Raw genomic sequence first — 19,221 nt, forward strand, 5'->3', positions numbered from 1 at the left:
TCGCTTGATGTCTCGTAAGAATACGCTCATGGCTCCTGAACTAATTAAAAGGAAATGCCTTTTCAAAATGTGCTGTACAAAAGCAGATACACCGTCTTGCATGTTGATCTTGAGTCCTCGGTTGAGCCCTGTGCCAGGATTGTTAATAGAATAAAGACTTCCAACAGACTGAGAGGTAGAGGGCTGCCCCCAGGCACTACTCCAAGGTCAGATTTGCATTGTTCACATGTAATGGTTACGTGGAGGATTTGGTGTGAGTTAAGCTCAGCCGGGATCCGTGCGTAAGGGCAGTTTCTACCGGGGTCAACCAAGCAGAGACAGGAGGATCAGGCAGGCTCACGAGGAATCCTCTGAGAATGTGCGTTAATGATCCTCTCGGTCAACAGGGCCTCCGACGAGAAAGTCTTCCTGAAGGGGAAATAGGTTATTGTAGAAGCCCCCTACCTATGAGAACCGTCTTTTTTTCTGTTTCATCTCAAAAAAATATCAATAAGGTTCTTTTAAGTGTAGGGCTCCCTGCTCTAAAAAAAACTCCCATCCTCTATGGTGGACACAGTTTTGGTTCTCCAAAACCTGACAACCATTACATACAAATCATTACATTTCTCAGCTAGAAAAAGACAAACAAAAAGGACGAAAAAAAGTCTTTTGTTTTTGTCTGCGGTCTCCACAGTGAGACCGACAAAGAGCACAGTATGGATCATTCATGTCCTCATGATGACGGGCGTTTTAGTGTGTGATTGTGTTGTCTGTCATGATTTAGGCAGGGGTTGTGGCGTGCTCCTCTTCCTCTTACTTCTTGGTTGGTTGGCGGTATGTTGCCGCGGCGCTCCCCCCTGAGGAGCTGCTGCTCCCATAGCCATTTGCTGCTGCTGCATTTGGTGCTGCAAGAATTGCAACTGTCCAGCGGGGAAAGAGACAGAAAAAAAAAAACATCAGAGGGGACTTCAGCGCGACACTACGAGCAACACTTGTCGTCAGTGGATCTAGTTATTGGACAGTGCAAATATGCTTGTGTGGGCATCTGCTGCATGGTAAAATATCATTCACTGGCGCCAGTGTTGGGCAGACTTCCTCACTGAAATTGGATTCATGAAAGTATCGCCTGGACTTTCAGCAGAATGCACTGTGCTGCAGACAGTCCATGAGTGGCATGTGTTAGTGAAGCTGAATTGAAGCCTGGTACGACATACAGGAGCAAGTGTACAGAGAAACACAGAAGAGTGGTTAATGGGTTGCAGAGGGAAGGGAAAGGAAGGAAGAGAGATACATGGGCTCAAGATTGAGGGGGGAGAGGGGGGGAGGAGTTGTGTTGGGGAGTGAGGCAGGATACAGTCAAGCAGCACCAGTGGCGTTAAGACGTCAACCGCTCTGCGGGTGTCACAGCTGTTCTGGAGACACGCTGTGACCCTGGCAACAACAGACATGCAGCTTAGCAACCGTGCTTTCTGCTCTGAGTAAGTCAGCAACTTCAACTGGGCAAAAACAGAAGGTCAGATCCACTGTTACGATACGATACACATCACATGCTTACAGTGTAAGAGCCTGCCATGTCTAATCTGTCAGTTTGCATAGCAACAATTGGACAACATGTATCTGATGACAGTATTGCAGGTGCTGATAGAAGCGGACTGTCGCTGAATGCTGTGTAAGAACATGCCTCCCAGTGCGACACACTGTTAGTTACTGCTGCTGGAAGTGCCACAAGCTCTGGTGTTTGGGGTGCTGGGAGTATCGGGACTGCAGCGATCTATGTCAAACAAATGTATTAACCAAACATACAACACAAGATGGAGTGGATGGCGAGGGCAGAGTGAGAACGGAATGTGTCTACAACATAAAAACAACGCCAGAAGGCAGATGGTGAAGGAAGATTTTGAACAAAATCAGACCTGGGATGAATATAGCTTTAACTCATTTGAAGTTGGAAAAAAAAAATGCATCAACCATATATTCTGAGAATATTACTTGGATGCCATGTGATGAGGAATGATTAAAAAAAAAAAAAAAAAGGTTCTTCAAACAGTCATTTTTAAGACTGTTTTGACTACATATGCAAGGGAAAAAATTAACAAATTTAGGAAAACAGGAAAGATATAGACTAGTTTTTATTTAGGTTAGAGAAACTTCATGATTCTCTTGTGTACACCATTATAAAAGTCAATGAATATTAAAAATGGTTTCAAATATTCCAAGTCATTAAAATAGTATTTGCTTCTTGGGGGACACATGAAATACTTCTAGTAAATGGATGCAAATGGTTGGAAAGCGTTATTCAAACTGCAAATACATTTAGCCCAGGTCTGATGAAAACACTTGACTTTTTGTGTAAAAGAAAGAAAAATCTCCTCCTGTCTTTCTTGGATTATAATACAGAGCATGAAGCAAAGCTGCCTAAATCTCTGACAGAATGTACTGTACAGCATACACCTGCCTGCAAGATAAAGGAAGACATGAAGAGTTGGCTGCTGAATCTAGTCTCATGTAGAGTATCCCATGACTATGTCTCAGTAGTTGGGTCCCACAGAGATGTATGTGTGTATATAGATGTTAAAGTTGCTGTATTACTTGGATCTGTGGCTGGTGCTGCTGCTGAAGCCTTGGAGAAGGCAGCGGGGGCCCAGACCCGTCCAGCCCACAGCCCAACTGGGACAGCACTAAGGGGGGGGAGGGAGGGGTGAGGAGGGAGAGGGAGGGAGGAGCCCCAGAAGGAAGGAGGCAAAGGGCAGAGAGGTAGAGGAAGGTATGGAGTGAGGTATGGAGAGAAAGTGCGTGTCGACAGGCAAAGAGAGGCAAGTTTGGAGGAGGATAGGAGGGGGAAATGTAGTTTCAGTGGTGCAGAGTCAAAAGGGCCATACAAAAAAGGACAGAGGGGAGAGAAGTGAAGAGAGGAAGAGAAGGCAGAAGGAGGACGTTTTGCAGGAGGACCAACAGGAAAGGAAGGAAGAAGGAAATACAACAGCCGTGTGTGTGTGGGTGTTTTTGAGTGAAGTATGAGCAAACAGCATGAGGGAAGTGGACCGGGAAGGTGCGAATGAGTAGAGAGAGAGGGTCGAAGAGAAGGAGAGGAAGACAAGACAGTGCAGGAGGGAAAGAAATAAGGGTGGGGGGAAAAACAACAGAAAAAAAAAACAAGAGAATGTAGCAGAGAAGAAGGGGAAATTGAGTTTCTCCTGACAGTGGTTAAATGCTCCAGTGAGCGGAACAATGGCTTACTTCAGTAAAATGATTGTTTAGTTACAGACTATATGAGTCTTGCTGTACAGTAACCGCAGTAATGAACACATTAGTAAAACTCATCTCATTAGTACTAGTTAGTGGCATGGTATCACTTTGAGTATGTACAGGTAGGTAGGTTACTGGACTGGAGAACAATGAAGAGAAATGTATGAGAGAGAGGTGTGTGGGTTAAGTGTGTGTGTGTGTGTGTGTATGTGTGTGTGTCACACCTGCTGCCTGTGGAGACATGAAGCCTCCGACTCCCAGGTTGATGACCGCTGTCTGTTGGTTTCCTAAACTTTGATCCGACCCCTGGTCACCCTGTCAAGGCAACACAAGACAGTGAGATCGTCATCACACACACATTCACCACCTTCACCTGTCTACTGTCATCACAAAATATCTATTTAGCCAGTTACAGCGCTTTCAGAAAGTCTTCAACCCTCTTGACCTTTTCTGCATTTTGCGGTGTTCTTCTCCTGTAGCGTCTTCTTGGATATGTCAGTATCAACTTGGCACATCTGGATTCTGGGATCTCCTCCCATTCTTCCTTGCAGATTTGCTCAAGTTCGGTCAAGTTGGATGGGGAACGTCTGTGACCGCTATCTTCAAGTCATTCCACATATTTTTTTTTTTTTTTTTTTTTAAATGGGATTAAAGTCTGGGTTCTGGCTGGGCCACTCAAGGACTTTCACATTCTTGTTCTGAAGCCACTCCAGTGTTGATTTGGCTGTATGCTTGGGGTCATCATCCTGTTGGAACATAAACCGTCGTCCCAATCTCAATCCCAATCAGTCCCAAAAGGATTTTGGCGCTCTGAAGCAGGGTCTCCTCAAAAATTTGTATCTGGCTCCATCCATCGTTCCATCTATCCCTACAAGTCTCAAAGTCTCAAGGAAAAGACCCTCAACAGTATGATGCTGCCACCACCATGATTCACGGTAAGGATGGTGCAAGATGGGTGATGAGCTGTTCCTGGTTTTTGCCTGACATAGCACTTTGCATTATGTCTGAAAAGTCTAATCTTCAACTGCTCCCAGAGTCTTTCGCTGCCTTTTTGCAAATTCCAGGCGTGCTATCATGTGCCATTTTTCCAGGAGTGGCTTCCATCTGGCCACTCTGCCATACGGCCTCGATTTGTTAAGGGCTGAACTGACTGTTGTCCTTCCAGAAAGATCTCCTATCACAGCCAAGCAGCTCTGAGTGGTCCTTGGGTTCTTGGTCTCCTCCCTCACAAAGGTCCTTCTTGCCCAGTTGCTCGGTTTGGTCTGACGACCGTGTAGCTGTAGAAAGAGTCTCCCACACTAAAATTCCTAATAATGGAGTGTACTGTCCGTTTGTGAACTTCTAACACATTAGAAATTGTTTTATACCCTTCAGGGTAGTTTCTACTCTGTCATGTGCTGTGGGACCCTAAATAGACATGTATTTCATTTCAAATCATGTCCAACTGGCCAAAGGTGGACTCCAAGTTCTAGAGACTTCTCAGGGACATTCAGAGGAATTTGGATGCACCTCAACTGAATTTGGAGAGTCACTGCAAAGGGGTTTTATACTAATTGATGTTAAAAAAAAAATCAGCTTTTCATTTTTAATTCATTCGTGAAAAAAATTAAATAAAAAAAAAAATCACTTTGATATTCTGGGTTATTGTGTTTACATCAGTGACAAAAAATTGAATCCATTTTAAATTCACACTGCATCACCACGAAATGCATAAAAGTCAAGGGCGCTGAACACTTTCTGAAGGCACTGTACAAGGTACAGGGGTATGATGCATCAGCAATGCTGCATTTCAAAAAACAGTTGTTTTACTGACCTTTACCAGTGTGAAAGAAGCTGAATCTATTCTTCCACAGGTATTGATATAGATTCAAAGTAATGTGTGTGTATGTGTGACTTTGAGTGAGAGACGGAGAGAGAGTGAGAGAGAGCCCATGCAGTGTTTCCCCCTGTATTATTTTGTAGCAGTGGTGGCTAGAGCTAATTCTGGTTCTGATTCTGGTTCAACATCTGTCCCTGTTTTGGTCATAGCTTTAGCTCTCATGAGGGTTCTGCCGCTCACACTATATTTTATTAAGACAAAAGTGGGTAATTGTAAACATAGACCCTGTGAAGTTTGTATTCTGGGAACAGATGAAATTCAAATGTTATTAATTCCAGATTTAATCTAGAAATTGTAGGAATATTCTTGCCCCCACTACATAAATGAATGTGTGTGTGTTTTGTTTTGTTTTTTTTTTGTTTTTTTACTTATGTGTGATTGTGTGTCTCACCGTCTCCCCCTGCTGCTGAGGACTGGAAGTGGCTGACTGACTCTGCTGTGGGGAAAACTGAGACAGCTGCTGCTGCTGCAGAGAGTTAAAGATGAGAGGACCAGTGGGGATCTGGAGATGTCAACCACACACACACATACACACACATACACAGATACACCAACAAACGGAAAGTGGGGGAGTAACGGAGAGGGAGAGAAAGAGGATGAAGGATGGGTTTGAGAGAGGAGAGGCAGAAGGAAAGAATTGATGCACAGAGAAAGCCAAAGGGAGGAAAGAGGGGAGAATTATCAGAGCAATCAAACAACAAGGGGTAGCTAGTCCATTACCACTATCAGAATAATACAACTAAGGACTATAAAGGGGACGGTACAAGCATTCATCATTCATCAAACTGTGCCTGTGTTCAGATCATCCCTTTTCCTTCCTCTGATACTTTTCCGTGACCTCACTCCAGCAAAGCCTTTTGCTAGTGATCCTTTGCAGCTCATGGCATTAATGCTGCCAGAGTAAGTGGTTTGATCAGGAGAACACATCCAAAAAAAATGTATGCCCTCATGGACCTAGAAGCAGCTTTGATAAAGGCGTTCACTAAATGACATGTGCAGTGAGGTGCAGGGAAAGTTGTGAGGAGAGGAAGCTGTTCAGAGAATTCAAACACAGCTCGTCTCTATTCCAGGTGGGGTAACACAGGTGCAGGATCAGGACAGAGGCTTCTATGCCAAACAACAGATTCAATGCATGCCACCAACAGTATTACAGCCTAACTGGTTACAGTGTCATACCTGCAACAGGTTCAGTGGTCTCAACCCAGCACTGCTGTTCAGGCCAAACGGACTCCCTAAAACACACACCACAATTCCATCATTGACGCAGAACAATGCAGATGGGCAACAACACATTTCCAATGAGTGTTAATTTTCCTAGCTATAGCCCCAAGTGGTCGGCATGGTTGACTGGTGGTTATATGGGTAGACTGTCTCTCAGGTGTAAAGTCGGCAGCTTGATTCCTGCAGCAGCCAATGTGTGTTCATCCCTGTCGAAGTGTCCTTGAGCAAAACAATGAACCCTTATCTGCTCCAGATGGGCTGCAAAAGGCTGATCTTACACAGAACCCCTTACGTGAAATCTGTGCATAATGTGATGCTTTTCCCCGCCAAAAGGAGGTCAGAGGTCAGGGTCAGCTACAGCACAGCACTCCTGGAGCTGGTAGGGATTCAGTTTCTAGCTCAAGGACATTTCAGCAAGGTGGATGCTTGCCAACATGGGGCTTGAACCGGCGTAGTCCATTTAAAGGGCGGTCATCCTACTCACTACACCACCCTGCTGCCCTGTAGCATGTTTGTGTCTAAGTGTCATGTGGTTATTTATTGCTCTATAATTTAATAACAATGAATGTATTTTCAAGTTCATCCATTTGCCATTTTCAACTTTTAAGGCCTTATTTTAATTTTCTTTTAAAGGCCCCTAGGAACTGTGGTGGAAGTTTTCTGAAATAAAAGAGACTTGAGAAACAAGAGAGTGTCCTTTCTGGGTTTATTCGTTACACCTGCAGGTGGGCACAATCAACCTTCAACAGGGTTTCAGGCTGATTGAGCAACTTCCTCTTCTCTCAGTTCCCTCTTATACATTTCGCTGTTCCTTAACACCCATACTCCACGCCTATTGCATTACAGAAGTACAAAACAACTCTATTTATATGGTGAGGTCAAGGCAAGATCAAACATGTAATAAAATCTGAAAATGTAATAAAGTCTCTGTCGCACATCATATGTAGGAACATCGGATCAGGACAGGAACAAGGTTTTGCTTGTCACATATAGAGCTGCAACAGTTAATTGATTAATCGATTAGTTGTCAACTATTAAATTAATCGCCAACTATTTTGATAATCAATTAATCGGTTTGAGTAATTTTTAAGAAAAATATGTCAAAATTCTCTGATTCCAGCTTCTTAAATGTGAATATTTTCTGGTTTCTTTACTCTATGACAGTAAACTGAATAACTTTGGGTTGTGGCCAAAACAAGACATTTGAGGACGTCATCTTGGGCTTTGGGAAACACTGATCGACATTTTTCACCATTTTCTGACATTTTATAGACCAAACAACTAATCGATTAATCGAGAAAATAATCGACAGATTAATCGACAATGAAAATAATTGTTAGTTGCAGCCCTAGTCACATATAGGGACATTTTGGCAATACTGTACTTCAATATGGTCATGCCGATAAAGCCTCTTTGATTCGAATAAAGCTTCTTTGAATTGACATCTGGTCAGGACAGGGTCAGGAAAGGGACAAGGTTCCTGCTGTATTTTTCCATTACAATTAGGTTCCTGCTGTATTTTTCCATTACAGGAACCTTATATACTCTCAGCAATGGATAGGGGGACGTGCAAATTTAGATGTCTTACCGGTCTGTGCTGTGGACTGCATGGTGGGCATCAGCCCTCCAGGTGGCAGGATTCCACTCAGGTTAAGGCCTGGACCCAGCATGGGGTTGGAGCCACTCATCAGGGTCTGGGGACTGCTACACACACACACACACACATACACACACACAGTCATCATGAGAAACGCTAACATATGACTGCAGGACATCATACTGTTGTGATAAAAGGCCACAGAATTAGAGATGGGACAATATGTTGAAATTCAATGTATCGCAATACAAAAATGTGACAATACGTATCGTGGGGCAGAAAAATGAATGGTGATATTAGCTCCATTTTATTCTTAAATGAGACGGCTTGACCATCACAATTTCACAAGCTCTCTATCCAAATTATATTATTGGCACTTTGTAATGACATTTTCAAAATGTTGTTTACATTCTAGCAAGCCAATACCATTGCTAGAAAGACTAGTGGCTCAGAAATAAACATAGTTCTGCACAGTCAGACTACATCATATCATGGTTGTATCGAATTGTGAACCCTGTATCACGTATCAAATCATATTGTGAGATAAGGGTATCGTCCCGTTCCTACACAGGATACAAATGGAACTAAAGGATTATGGTGGAGAAAGACTGCAGAGAAAATTCACTTTCTTACCAGACGGATCCCACCACATTGATGAAGTTGAGGCCCGCGGGGTTGGCCATGACCTGCGACGAGGTGGTGCCGGTGGTGATGGACGTACCCATGGTGGGCAGGGGGATGGTCATGACGGGTAAAGGCTGGCTCAGAGCCAGCTGCTGCTGGGCGAAGGGGGCGAGGAGGGTGGGCTGCGACTGGGTCTGCACCATGGGAGGGTCCGAAGGGGTGGGGGTCACCGAGAGAGGGGCACTGAGGGAGTCGGCCGGGTGCGGGGTGGAGCAGGGCGTGTTGGTGGGGGTGGGGGTGGATGGCTTGGGGGTCCCCGATCCTGGAGGGGTGGAGGGGGACGTGGGTTAGAACAGAGATAAAAGCATTAAAGAGGAGACAGAAAATATATTGCTAGAGGAATACTGTTTTTGCAGATACCAATGAAGCTTTGTAGCAAAACAGTTTCATTGTAGCTCCAAACAGTGTTCCAGGAATCCAGCTTTTATCTTAGAACATGTTATTTATTCATTACTAAAGCCATCGCTCACACACACACACACACACATCCCAAATAATAGGAGTTGGGGTGCAGGGGGAGGCTTTAACTGCTTTGAAATCCTCACTTCTGCTAATTTGTAGGATGTTGACATTCCTTTATAACAACTGAAAAATGTAATTTGACTATGAAGCTCATAAGTCATGCCAAAATTTCACCCCTTTAGCTGACAAAACAACAGTGTTCTTGAGTGAAGCCTTTGGGCAAAATAAAGTGCAATGCGATTCAAACTGACAATTTGCTTGACAGCTGGTTTTAGTTAGGATATACGAAATACCACAGAGAAAAGTGCTTGTGGTGCAACCGGCCGTGTGTTGGTCAGTTTCCACACATTTCTCCACACTTTCATGTCTTTTTGTGCTTTTTCATATTTCTTTTAAAAACCTGGACATTGTTAAAGTCATTTTCCACAATTTGTCAAAAAGGTTCCAGATCTGGGAAACTTAGGAGCCTTGAGAGGAGCTGATATAAGACGTTCCAATACAATTCATCCTTAGCATTGCGACGGCACCTGACGACTGTTAGTCGTAACCAGTTGGCTGTACTCACTCTGCGTGGAGCCCATGGGAGAGAGGGAGGCCGGGGACAGCAGGCCCACCTGGCCCAGCTCTAGGGAGTGCTTCCTGTTCAGAGACTGGCTTTTGGCTGGAGGGGGCGTAGGACACTTGAGTAGACCACTGGTGGTTTGGGAGCTATATGGATTACCTGGTGAACAGAGAGGAGTTAAGACCTTTCTTGTTCGCATTTCACACACACGACCGCAGGAATATTGCAGTATGCTGATCTGGGCCCATTCGGTGTAGGAGGAAATTCACACTGAGCCTTGTAACATGTGAATGTGCTATGAAATTTTACCTTGTAACGTCATCAAAAGCAGATGTCTTTACATTCTCTGTTCAAATTGGCAGACGAAAAAACCCTGAACTTTTACACAAAGTGGAGTTTGAACCCTCTGAGTCTCAACCCTCATCTTGACCAGGGCTATTTCCCACACCACTAGTTCAGTGTGAAAGCAGTACTGGTGAGCAGTCTAATCACTAGCCATTTAAGGAAAAATCCACCCTCAGACAATCAAACAGTGTAATATCAATCTGTGATGTTCAACGCATTCCGGGAGTCATTTTGTGGTGTGTTGCAATTTACCTTTTTGTTGTACCCACTTTCCCTCAACCTGCCTTATCTACTTCTACTTCAGATTTCCCAGAATGCCTTAAAACAACCCCCAGAGGACCATGAACTTGTTCTACTTGGCTGTGGATTATACATGTAGGTGAAACATCTTGACGTGATGTCACTACATTTAGCTATTTGTCCATGGTAATAAGAAAAATACACCACAAAACAAAATGGGCCCAGAAATGAAAGTTACATTGCCAACAGCTGTTTCTCTAACAGCATTAAAGGGTTTTAGGGTGGATTTTTCCTTTGGGTCAAGCATGAGGGGAATTATCTAATTTCCCTGTCTCTGTTTCTGTATCTGTTTTCTACCACAATGCTAATGCTGTCTGGAGTTATGCAGGGTCACCGCATATTGCTTGAGCTTTATTTATTCTCTGCAGATTTGCAGAGATGAAAATGTACAGATCCAGAGTTGAGAGAGACAAGCAGCAGTTATACCTGAGGAGCTGCTGCCCGATCCTGAAGGCAGCTTGATGGGAGGGGGCCGGTGCTTCACCCCTTTCCCCAACACAGACGTCTGGACCAGTGCAGAAAAACCATCACCCTGCAGACGACATCAAAACCAGTCTGTTACCCACCAATACACTGTATCACTAATGCTAAAAAGTAATTTTCTTCACCAACACTGATTAGAAAAATTACAACAGCAGAGGCAACTGTTAGTTCAGAGTGCCAGGTGAAACACATCTCCAATTAGTTTTCTTATAATCAGTTATTTTTAAACTTTTAACACAATATACTCCACAGTCTGTACTGACTAGCAAAGCCAAGAGCTAACTGAGATGAATAATACTACAGGGACAATAACTGCAAGGTGGTGGTAATGAGACGACACCTACACACTTGACAGTAGGTGTTAACTACAGATAAGTAACATGGAGAGTGAAAATGCTGTAGTTTTGACTCTTTAATAATCACATATCTAAAAATTTCAAATCTTTGTTTCATCAAGCAAAAACAAGAGATCGCAGATATTAGACATGGGGAGCTGAAGCCCCCTGTCTCAGCTGAGTCTGTACCAGCTCTGTTACCAAAATTGCTGTGTAGCTTGGGGTAGAGGAGTCAATTCCTTTCCGTCTCTATGCAAAAGTCTTGCAGCACAACCTGGACTCACTTCCTGCATCCGAGTGAGGCCGGACTCACCTCAATATCTTTGCTGGGGGAGGGAGGCCCCTGTCCCACGCTGCCTGAGTTATGGGACATCTTCACCTGACACTTCACATCCCTCTCGTACACTCCTTTGTACTGAGTAAGAAACCTGTAAAAAAAAAAAAAAAGGAAATTCAAAATATATATAAAATATCTCCAATATAGCATATTCCTAATATTTGTGTTAAGACTGAAGTACCATGAATCTGAACAAACGCAAACAAAGTGACTTACCGGTCTGCATCTATCTTTGAGCCTATAAGGAATCTGTGAACAAGCGAGAAGAAATACAGTGAACTCAGAGTTTAGTTTGAGATTCAATAATGCATTTGAATCAGACACACACACACACACACACACACACACACAATCCTTACGGTGGGTGTATGAGCTTTAAGTCCGTGCTGTCCTCCTCTGCTTTTGGTTCTTTAGCACAGTAGATCTTGCCATACACCAGCGGGTCTCCCATCGACTGGAAGATGGACACCTTGGTCCTCTGGGCCTGGCCCCCCACCTCACACTCAAACGTGTAGTCATCGACAACCTCCTGCGTGAACAAAACGGAGAAAGACAATGAGACAAAAAGGGCTTTTTAGGACATACAGAACAAACCCCAACAGCATCATGTTTTTGTTTCAGAAAAGCAGAAGCATGCGTGAAATTTAGAGCTCTGTTCAACATCTACTGCAGCTTTGATATTCAGCACAATTGTAACGCAGCGGATCAAGAAAAAAGGAATCTGTCTGATGGTGTGGATCCACTGAAGGCACTTTTTTATGCTTGCATCTTTTTCTCATTTTTTAGGAATGGAACAAATTCATTTTTGAGCACAAATGCAAAAAGCTGTGTGTTATTATCGCACATGATACAGTGGGTAAGAAAGAGTCCATTTTGTTTCCTATGGCGCATTAGACATTATAGCAACACTTAGCATGTCCACGCTCATTTTTGGCTGCAGAAAACACCTATGATGGATCTGCACCCTAAGAGCACATTCACGCTGCTGTACAGTGGCTGCCGCCTGCCAGGTTTACCTCAGCAGGCCAGATCACAGTGGGCTGAGAGTCCTCCAACTGCAGCGATTTCTCAACCACAGCATACTTCTCCACCTTGAACACACAAGGAAATCCATCTGGGTTGTTATGCCTTACGCGATTGCTATTTGACTGTGAGTTTAGTGGGGTTTATTTTACGCCGTGTGGGATATGTGAATGTGTGTGTACACAGAGGAGTATCGAACTACTTACATCAATTTCCTTCGGTACACTTAGCTGGCAGTTGCTTTGTTTCCACATGTCAACACACTGCGAGTGAGGACAGCCAGGGAAGGGAGTGAGAGAGGAAGACAGCAAAGGAAAACAAAGAGAGGTATGAACAAAAACAAGTGAGAGGGCATCATCGCAGCATGCACTGACCTAACACTGTGTATTTATTTTAAATGAGGCAGATCAATCAATAGCAATTTCACAACAAGGCAACAGTAAGCATGTTGCCCCCCACGAATGACGACTGCATCATTCACGAGGAGCGACATGTTTACTGTTGCCTTGTTGTGAAATAGGCCAATCATTCAATAGGCAGGCAGGTGGACGGGCAGACAAAGAGATTTGACCGTGTGGGACAACGACCAAAAAGGCAAACAGCCCCATATGACTAAGCCGTATATGTATGCACATTTGTATACTGTCTGTATATGATTGTCAAATCGTCTGTATGTTGGTTACTGACGTTTCCAATCTTGGAGATCTTGAGGTCTATGACAGGGGCAGGTTTCCTTTCCTTCCTCCTCTGTAGGTAGTCATAGAGCCGTAGCTGTGGAGGCATGGGCAGGTGGGACAGCTCCTGCTGCCTGTTCAGAGCCGCCCGAGAGTGCCTCTTAAAACACCTAAAACACACACAGACATGGCTCAGCTCAGGATATCATAGCACAGCATGGGCAAGCTCAAGGCTGGGGTCACTTCACTTCTGATTCAGTCATTTCATTTTTCATTCCATTCATTCTCAAATATTTCTACATATTTATACTATTACAACTATTTATACATATTTGAATTGGTTGTTCACTTTAAAATTCAATTCACTTTAAGTGAATTGCCCCTAACCTTGGAGTGTATGAGTGTGTGTGTGTGTCTAATACCGTTTCATAGAGCGAGTGTTCATTTTCTGTTTGTTGTATAGCAGGCGGTTGGCGGTGCAGGTGACAGAGATGGAGGGGTCCAGACAGAGCGGCTCAGCTGTGGCCAGAATCAACTGACTCTCCAGCTGCAATTTGTCATCCTGCAGCAGAGACAACAGACACTTTAGACAATGCCTGTGGAAGGTGATGAGGCTAATGGGAGTCAAGACTTTGACAAGACAATTTTGTACTTGTGCAGTTCAGGTCAGGTAAACTGCCATTAGCTAAGGCAAAGGGTAAGTTCAATAAAACACCAGAGGATGAAAGAATTTGTTAACATGATCCAGGAAAAACTGAAAATTAATTTTATATCCTATTGTTCTTTACATGATGAGAACAAAAGACGTGCTTTACTTTAAATTGACTTATATTTCTGTTAATTTGATAATTGAGATATGTTTCAGAAAAGATGTGGCACATGATTAGAGAGCTAGAAAAAAAGTCAACATACTTGCACGTATGACAAATTTGTATTGACATATGTTTAGGAGTCTTATGTTTAGGAGTGCGTTTCAAGCCCATGTGGGCACTAGATGCATTTCACCTGAATAAAAATAAATACCGACATCAATATTATTCTGTATATGGATAGATACAACAAAATGTTATGAGCTGTGTGAAATCAGGGTGGGGCTGAATTAAAGAGACAGAAAAAGGGCAGAGAGAGAGAAATGTCATGTCTGGATAGAGAAGGGTCAAATGAGATGAGACTTGGCATTTTGTTTCTAATTGAGATAATGCACAGGCCACTTTACCTGTGTCCATTTGTGGTGGTCAGTGGTCATAGCGTGGACATCACAGATAAGAGTCTGCAGGGGAAACAACAGATACAAAAAACTTGGCTTTCTTAGTCTTTATGGCTAGGTCAGTGCTTTGATCTTCTAATTCCAACTCAAAATCATACCTGGGTTTAATCGTATGCAAATCCTTTTTTTAAATGTTTTTTTAGCCTACTTGAAGTAGGTAGTAAAGTAGGTTATTTGAAGGTCAATTACGTGATAAACGTTTCTGTGACTGCCAACTCCTGACATTATCTGAATTTTCTTGATGTGGTAAACCCCGCCCTCCTGGTACCATGCAGCTTAAACCAAATGCTGATAATTATTTGAAAATACTACTTCTACTACTACGCAGTTATGCCAGTAATCCACAGATGTGTTTCCACCTGCATGTTGTTTACTGATGGACTGTGTGGGGTTTACCTGCATGGTTGGCCGCAGCAGGATGTGTCTGCTCTGATAGGTGGGCATTTTGGTATTGCCAGACTGCCTGTAGTCTCTCACTTCTACTATCACACAGCCGCAGTGGAAGATATTCACCTGGGACACAACACGCATGGCGGATATTAACCAATGGAGAGACAGTAAAAGGAATCTTCTGGGAGATGACATTGCAAAACTCTGTAAGCCATGAGTAGAAACCTTGCACAGTCCTAACCACAGCAACCAACGGAGGAAAATGAGAACATACTGTAAGGTGAGCGAAGGTTATGCTGTTGTTGTCTTTTAGATACATGACATGCAAATATGAAACATGTCTGAAGCCTTTGAGTGTGCTGTAGAATACTTGCATCATTGTAAGCACATATTCACATCATTTCCAATTCAATTTTGTTGCTGATCCAGTGAAATACATACCAAAAACTATGAAATTAACTATGCAGGTGTGTGTATGTACATTTGTGCATGTGCGGATAAGCATACACACCTGCGACTTCTCCAACAGATCCACCAGAATAGGAGGCAACTCCTCAGCATCCAGGTACTCCAGCAGTTCTCCTTCTTCATATGGCAGACGGATAGTTTCGGAGTCTAGAAAGTTACACAAACATATAAGTAACAGATGAGACGACTCTGGTACACACAGAAAAGAAGAACTTGCTCTTTGATTCTGATGTTTACTGTTGCTGCTATCAAACTCAAATACAATTTTTCCTTTAAATTAAGTGGTGTTTTTTCATACTTGACAAACTGCCTTACAAAGAGTCTGTCCCGGATACCATGTATTTGAGGGGTTTCAGTTGCCGGAAGTTCACTTTATTCACTAAAACGCCTTCATTAAAAAAGCAGGTAGACAGGTAGGCAGGTAACTGATTGAGTTCTCTCACCAGATCCATTCTTGCCCCTGAGCATTAGAGAGTAGCCTTCATTCCCAGGGTACAGGTTGACCACCAGACATGATACGGACTCCTGAGACACCAGCTTCTCCAGTAGATTCACATTTCTCCTCAAATTCTTCAGGAAGGACACACAAAAAAACCAATCATCCAAATTAGCAATATAATAGAAACCTTATACATTTTAACCATGTCGACCAATGAGGGAAAACAGGAAACAGGTATATTATTGTCTCTTTGCTGCTCTGCAATAAATTGCCAAAACTATCAAATGATCCCTAACCATTGAAAAACTATAATAATAGGGTAGTCCAAGACCAAAAAGCAGTGCTTTTATTTGGAGTAGGTTAGGAAAAATGTAAAGCCCTACAATTACTGCACATTGATCAGACACTGACAGATGTTTGCACTGAGTTACTTTGCTAGCATTACATTCAAATATGTAAGTGTAGGCCTAATTGAGTCATTTTTTAGCAAATTATTGAATGGCACAAACAGTCTCCATAAAATGGAGGTGGATGATTATTCCTACAGTGGATGTTTTTACAGGTAATGGCTTGTGCAATGCTTCTATTGATTAAAAACAAAGTTTATCAATCAATCTGACATCATTACACTGCAAATAACTATATTTTGCATATATCTAGAGCATTTCAGTTGCTTATTCCAGTTCCTAATTGCTACCAAAACAGCAGAACCTCATTTTGAACTTCCAACTTCCAAACCAACAAGTTACAAACATAAACAAACAGAAATAATGTAAAAAATGTGCCAATGAGATATTGCTCCAATTGCTGAAATTTGATTTTCAGTTCATAATTTTAAAGCAATCTTTAGGCTGTCCTCAAGGTAGCAGATAACCTGTGCGCATGTTTAATGCTGTGAACAAGCTCTGATATATCTTAACACAGTTTAGCATCCAAAACGTTATATTCTTCCAAAAAACACTCATCCCCAGTACACTGGGATGAACAAGGTTCTAATGCTAGTCCATAATTTTAACGTTTATAACTGAGATTCAACTCTAACAATACACACCTTTAACTCTGGCTCTTTCTCACATTCCTCTATGTACAGCTCATAGAGCTTCTGATACAAACTCTTCCTCCCACCGGATGAGATTCTTCTTTTGGCTGGTCGTTGTCGAGCACTTTCAACAATGTACTGTATAACAGATAATACACTGTGTTAAGGAATGATGGAATAGGTAGTACATGACCATCACAATCAATAAATACAATCAGTGGTTACACACACACTTTTTCTTTTGTCTTTCACAAACAAAAACACACACAATATTGAAATAACAGCCATTACCTCGGCTCGATCCAATGCATATTCCAAAACTTGTTGCTAAGAGTGAAAATAAGAATCCATTTAAACACAGATCAAGCTCCAATCATTAATGGGCAGACAATGAATATGGCATGCATTGGTCAGGGTTTAAGGTTAAATAATTTCATTTGGTGCAAAAAAAACAACATAACTGTGGATGTCCAGGCTAGCAATGAATATGTGGAGATAAACGACCTATCAGAAATGCAGCTTACCATTGTGGTCCACCGCCAGTTGCAAGGCGAGTGACGGTAGACGATGCTGTCCTTTCTGCCCCACACTGTCGCCTTGCTAAAGTGACCATTCACACCCTGCACCGAAACACGGCACATAATATATCACAAGCAGCACAAAGAAACAGCAGATACATGAACACACATGCCCTCGGTGTAAAGTTGTTAGGACAGTAACGATAGACAGAGGAGAGCTTGGCTGGCACTCACTCAGGTGCCAGACACAGACAGCTAACTGGGCTCTCGAGCTAAACACTTTCATCTCAGCTGTTTAACCGTTTGTTGATATTTCGTAGGTTTCAACAGAGTAAAAGTGCACAACATGCAAATCCGGGTACCGTTAGTCAACTCAGACGATAGTAAGCACAGGCAGGCGAGTGGCTAAACACAGCAACAAGCTCGTTGATGCCTGATGGTGGCTAACATGGCTAACGTTAGCATGCTAGCCTGTTCCTTGGCAAGCTGCAAGTTATCAGCTACGCTATTTGTCATCTGAGACACAAACCGTTGCAGCGACGTCAATCTTAACCAATAGGATGGGCTTGCCTTTCAGATTGCATAGCGGTCGACTGTAACTCCAATGCAAGAAAACGAAATGAAATTGAAATTTCAGTGTCTTCATTGAAAAAAAGTCGGAGCAGCAGCCATTTTCTTCCAGTGTGACAACAACAGCTAAACTTCCGGTTTGGACAGTGGTGGGCGGAGCCAGAGAGGGTGCCTGCTGCCCGCTTCATAACTAACATGATCTAGGACAGACAGACCTGGTAATACGCAAACATTTCTGTTCACAAGCAAAAATTCTCCAAATCCACACCAACATTGCGTCTGTTCCGACTATAATTCAAATCACCTCTCCAATCAATGAGCTTACTAAAAGGCGAAAAGCATGAAATTACTTAGTCACTATGAAAATGTCTTTAAAGAAAAAAAACCCCTGACATCTTAGAACTTTTATTAGGCTACTCTACACCCCCCATTTATTTATTATTTGTGTGTGTTATACGTAGCCTACTATGTGTGCAAATAGGCCTGCTGTTTGCACACTGCTGTCAACTCTGTTCACTTGAATTTTGTGTACACTGCTAATTTCAATAGTAGTTAGTTACATGAAGAAAACTGAGAACTGTTTCTTGGACTGAGACTTGCCAGCCTACCATCTGCATTGGCCAAGGACAATCCACACATACACACATACACATAGCCAACAGTTTGCTAGGCATTTTGCACAGCAACAGTTTGCAACTGCTCATGAACTGATGCAAATGCTCCTTTTTAGCCAAACAGACCTACACACAGCTTCATCATTAACTGTTGAACCCTAAACTATGATTTCAATGTTCAGTTTCCCAGAAAATTACCATACAAATAAAAAATGCAAAACATTTGAGAGATAGGGTATCTGAGAATCTGTTACAGATGTGGGTTGCAGATGTCGACCAAAGGCTAAACAGATCACCGCAGGCAACGGGTGGAGTGCAAAATCTGACTATCGGAGTATGAATAATGCTCATTGCACAAACAATTAGCCACTAATGGGACTGCTGACCCTCTAGCTTAAAACAGCCCAGTCAGCAGTATTGGTACTACATTGTCCTAACAATCAAAGACTAATCAGATGGCTGACTGCTGCTTGAAACAGCTGCCTCAGCAGTTCAGAAACTGTGCCAACAATTATAAGCTACAGGGTTGGCTGACACTGCAGTTCAGAAACTGCAACAGACTTAAGCAAGTATTATACCAGCTGTTGTGCATGTGACAACCCAACTCTGTTACCATAAATGTTTTGACTATGAGTAGTAGGCTACGATACATAACCATACTATGAAGGAAGGAAGGAAGGAAGAGAAAGAAAGAAAGAAAGAAAGAAAGAAAGAAGAGAGAAAGGAAGGAAATAACGATGGAAGGAAAGCAGGCAGGAAAGAAGAAGGGAGGAAAAGAACAAGTAACTG

General features: G+C 42.8%; 1 protein-coding gene across 2 annotated transcripts; it reads right to left on the bottom strand.

Moving 5' to 3' along the window:
* Nucleotides 1-95: 95 nt before the first annotated feature.
* On the bottom strand, nucleotides 96-17,924 carry supt20 (SPT20 homolog, SAGA complex component). Of its 2 annotated transcripts, XM_071513776.1 has the most exons (24): nucleotides 17,819-17,924; nucleotides 17,255-17,350; nucleotides 17,022-17,057; nucleotides 16,743-16,868; nucleotides 15,696-15,822; nucleotides 15,296-15,399; nucleotides 14,791-14,907; nucleotides 14,344-14,397; nucleotides 13,550-13,689; nucleotides 13,141-13,297; nucleotides 12,660-12,716; nucleotides 12,447-12,521; nucleotides 11,790-11,959; nucleotides 11,647-11,679; nucleotides 11,407-11,521; nucleotides 10,702-10,807; nucleotides 9,634-9,789; nucleotides 8,556-8,868; nucleotides 7,914-8,029; nucleotides 6,281-6,336; nucleotides 5,496-5,606; nucleotides 3,450-3,540; nucleotides 2,569-2,657; nucleotides 96-899 (listed from the first exon to the last, which is right to left on the bottom strand). In XM_071513776.1, the coding sequence occupies exons 2-24, from the start codon at nucleotides 17,255-17,257 to the stop codon at nucleotides 753-755; spliced, it is 2,499 nt and encodes an 832-aa protein (XP_071369877.1). In that variant the 5' UTR covers nucleotides 17,258-17,350; nucleotides 17,819-17,924; the 3' UTR covers nucleotides 96-752. The 2 variants fall into 2 exon arrangements, with proteins under 2 accessions (XP_071369877.1, XP_071369878.1); XM_071513777.1 differs by lacking the exon at nucleotides 2,569-2,657.
* Nucleotides 17,925-19,221: the final 1,297 nt, after the last annotated feature.

Source organism: Centroberyx affinis, unplaced genomic scaffold (genome assembly GCF_046629955.1).
Source record: "Centroberyx affinis isolate AG114_WGS23_722 - 3 ecotype Tasmania unplaced genomic scaffold, CSIRO-AGI_Caff_v1 ptg007515l_1, whole genome shotgun sequence".
Lineage (NCBI taxonomy): Eukaryota > Metazoa > Chordata > Actinopteri > Beryciformes > Berycidae > Centroberyx > Centroberyx affinis.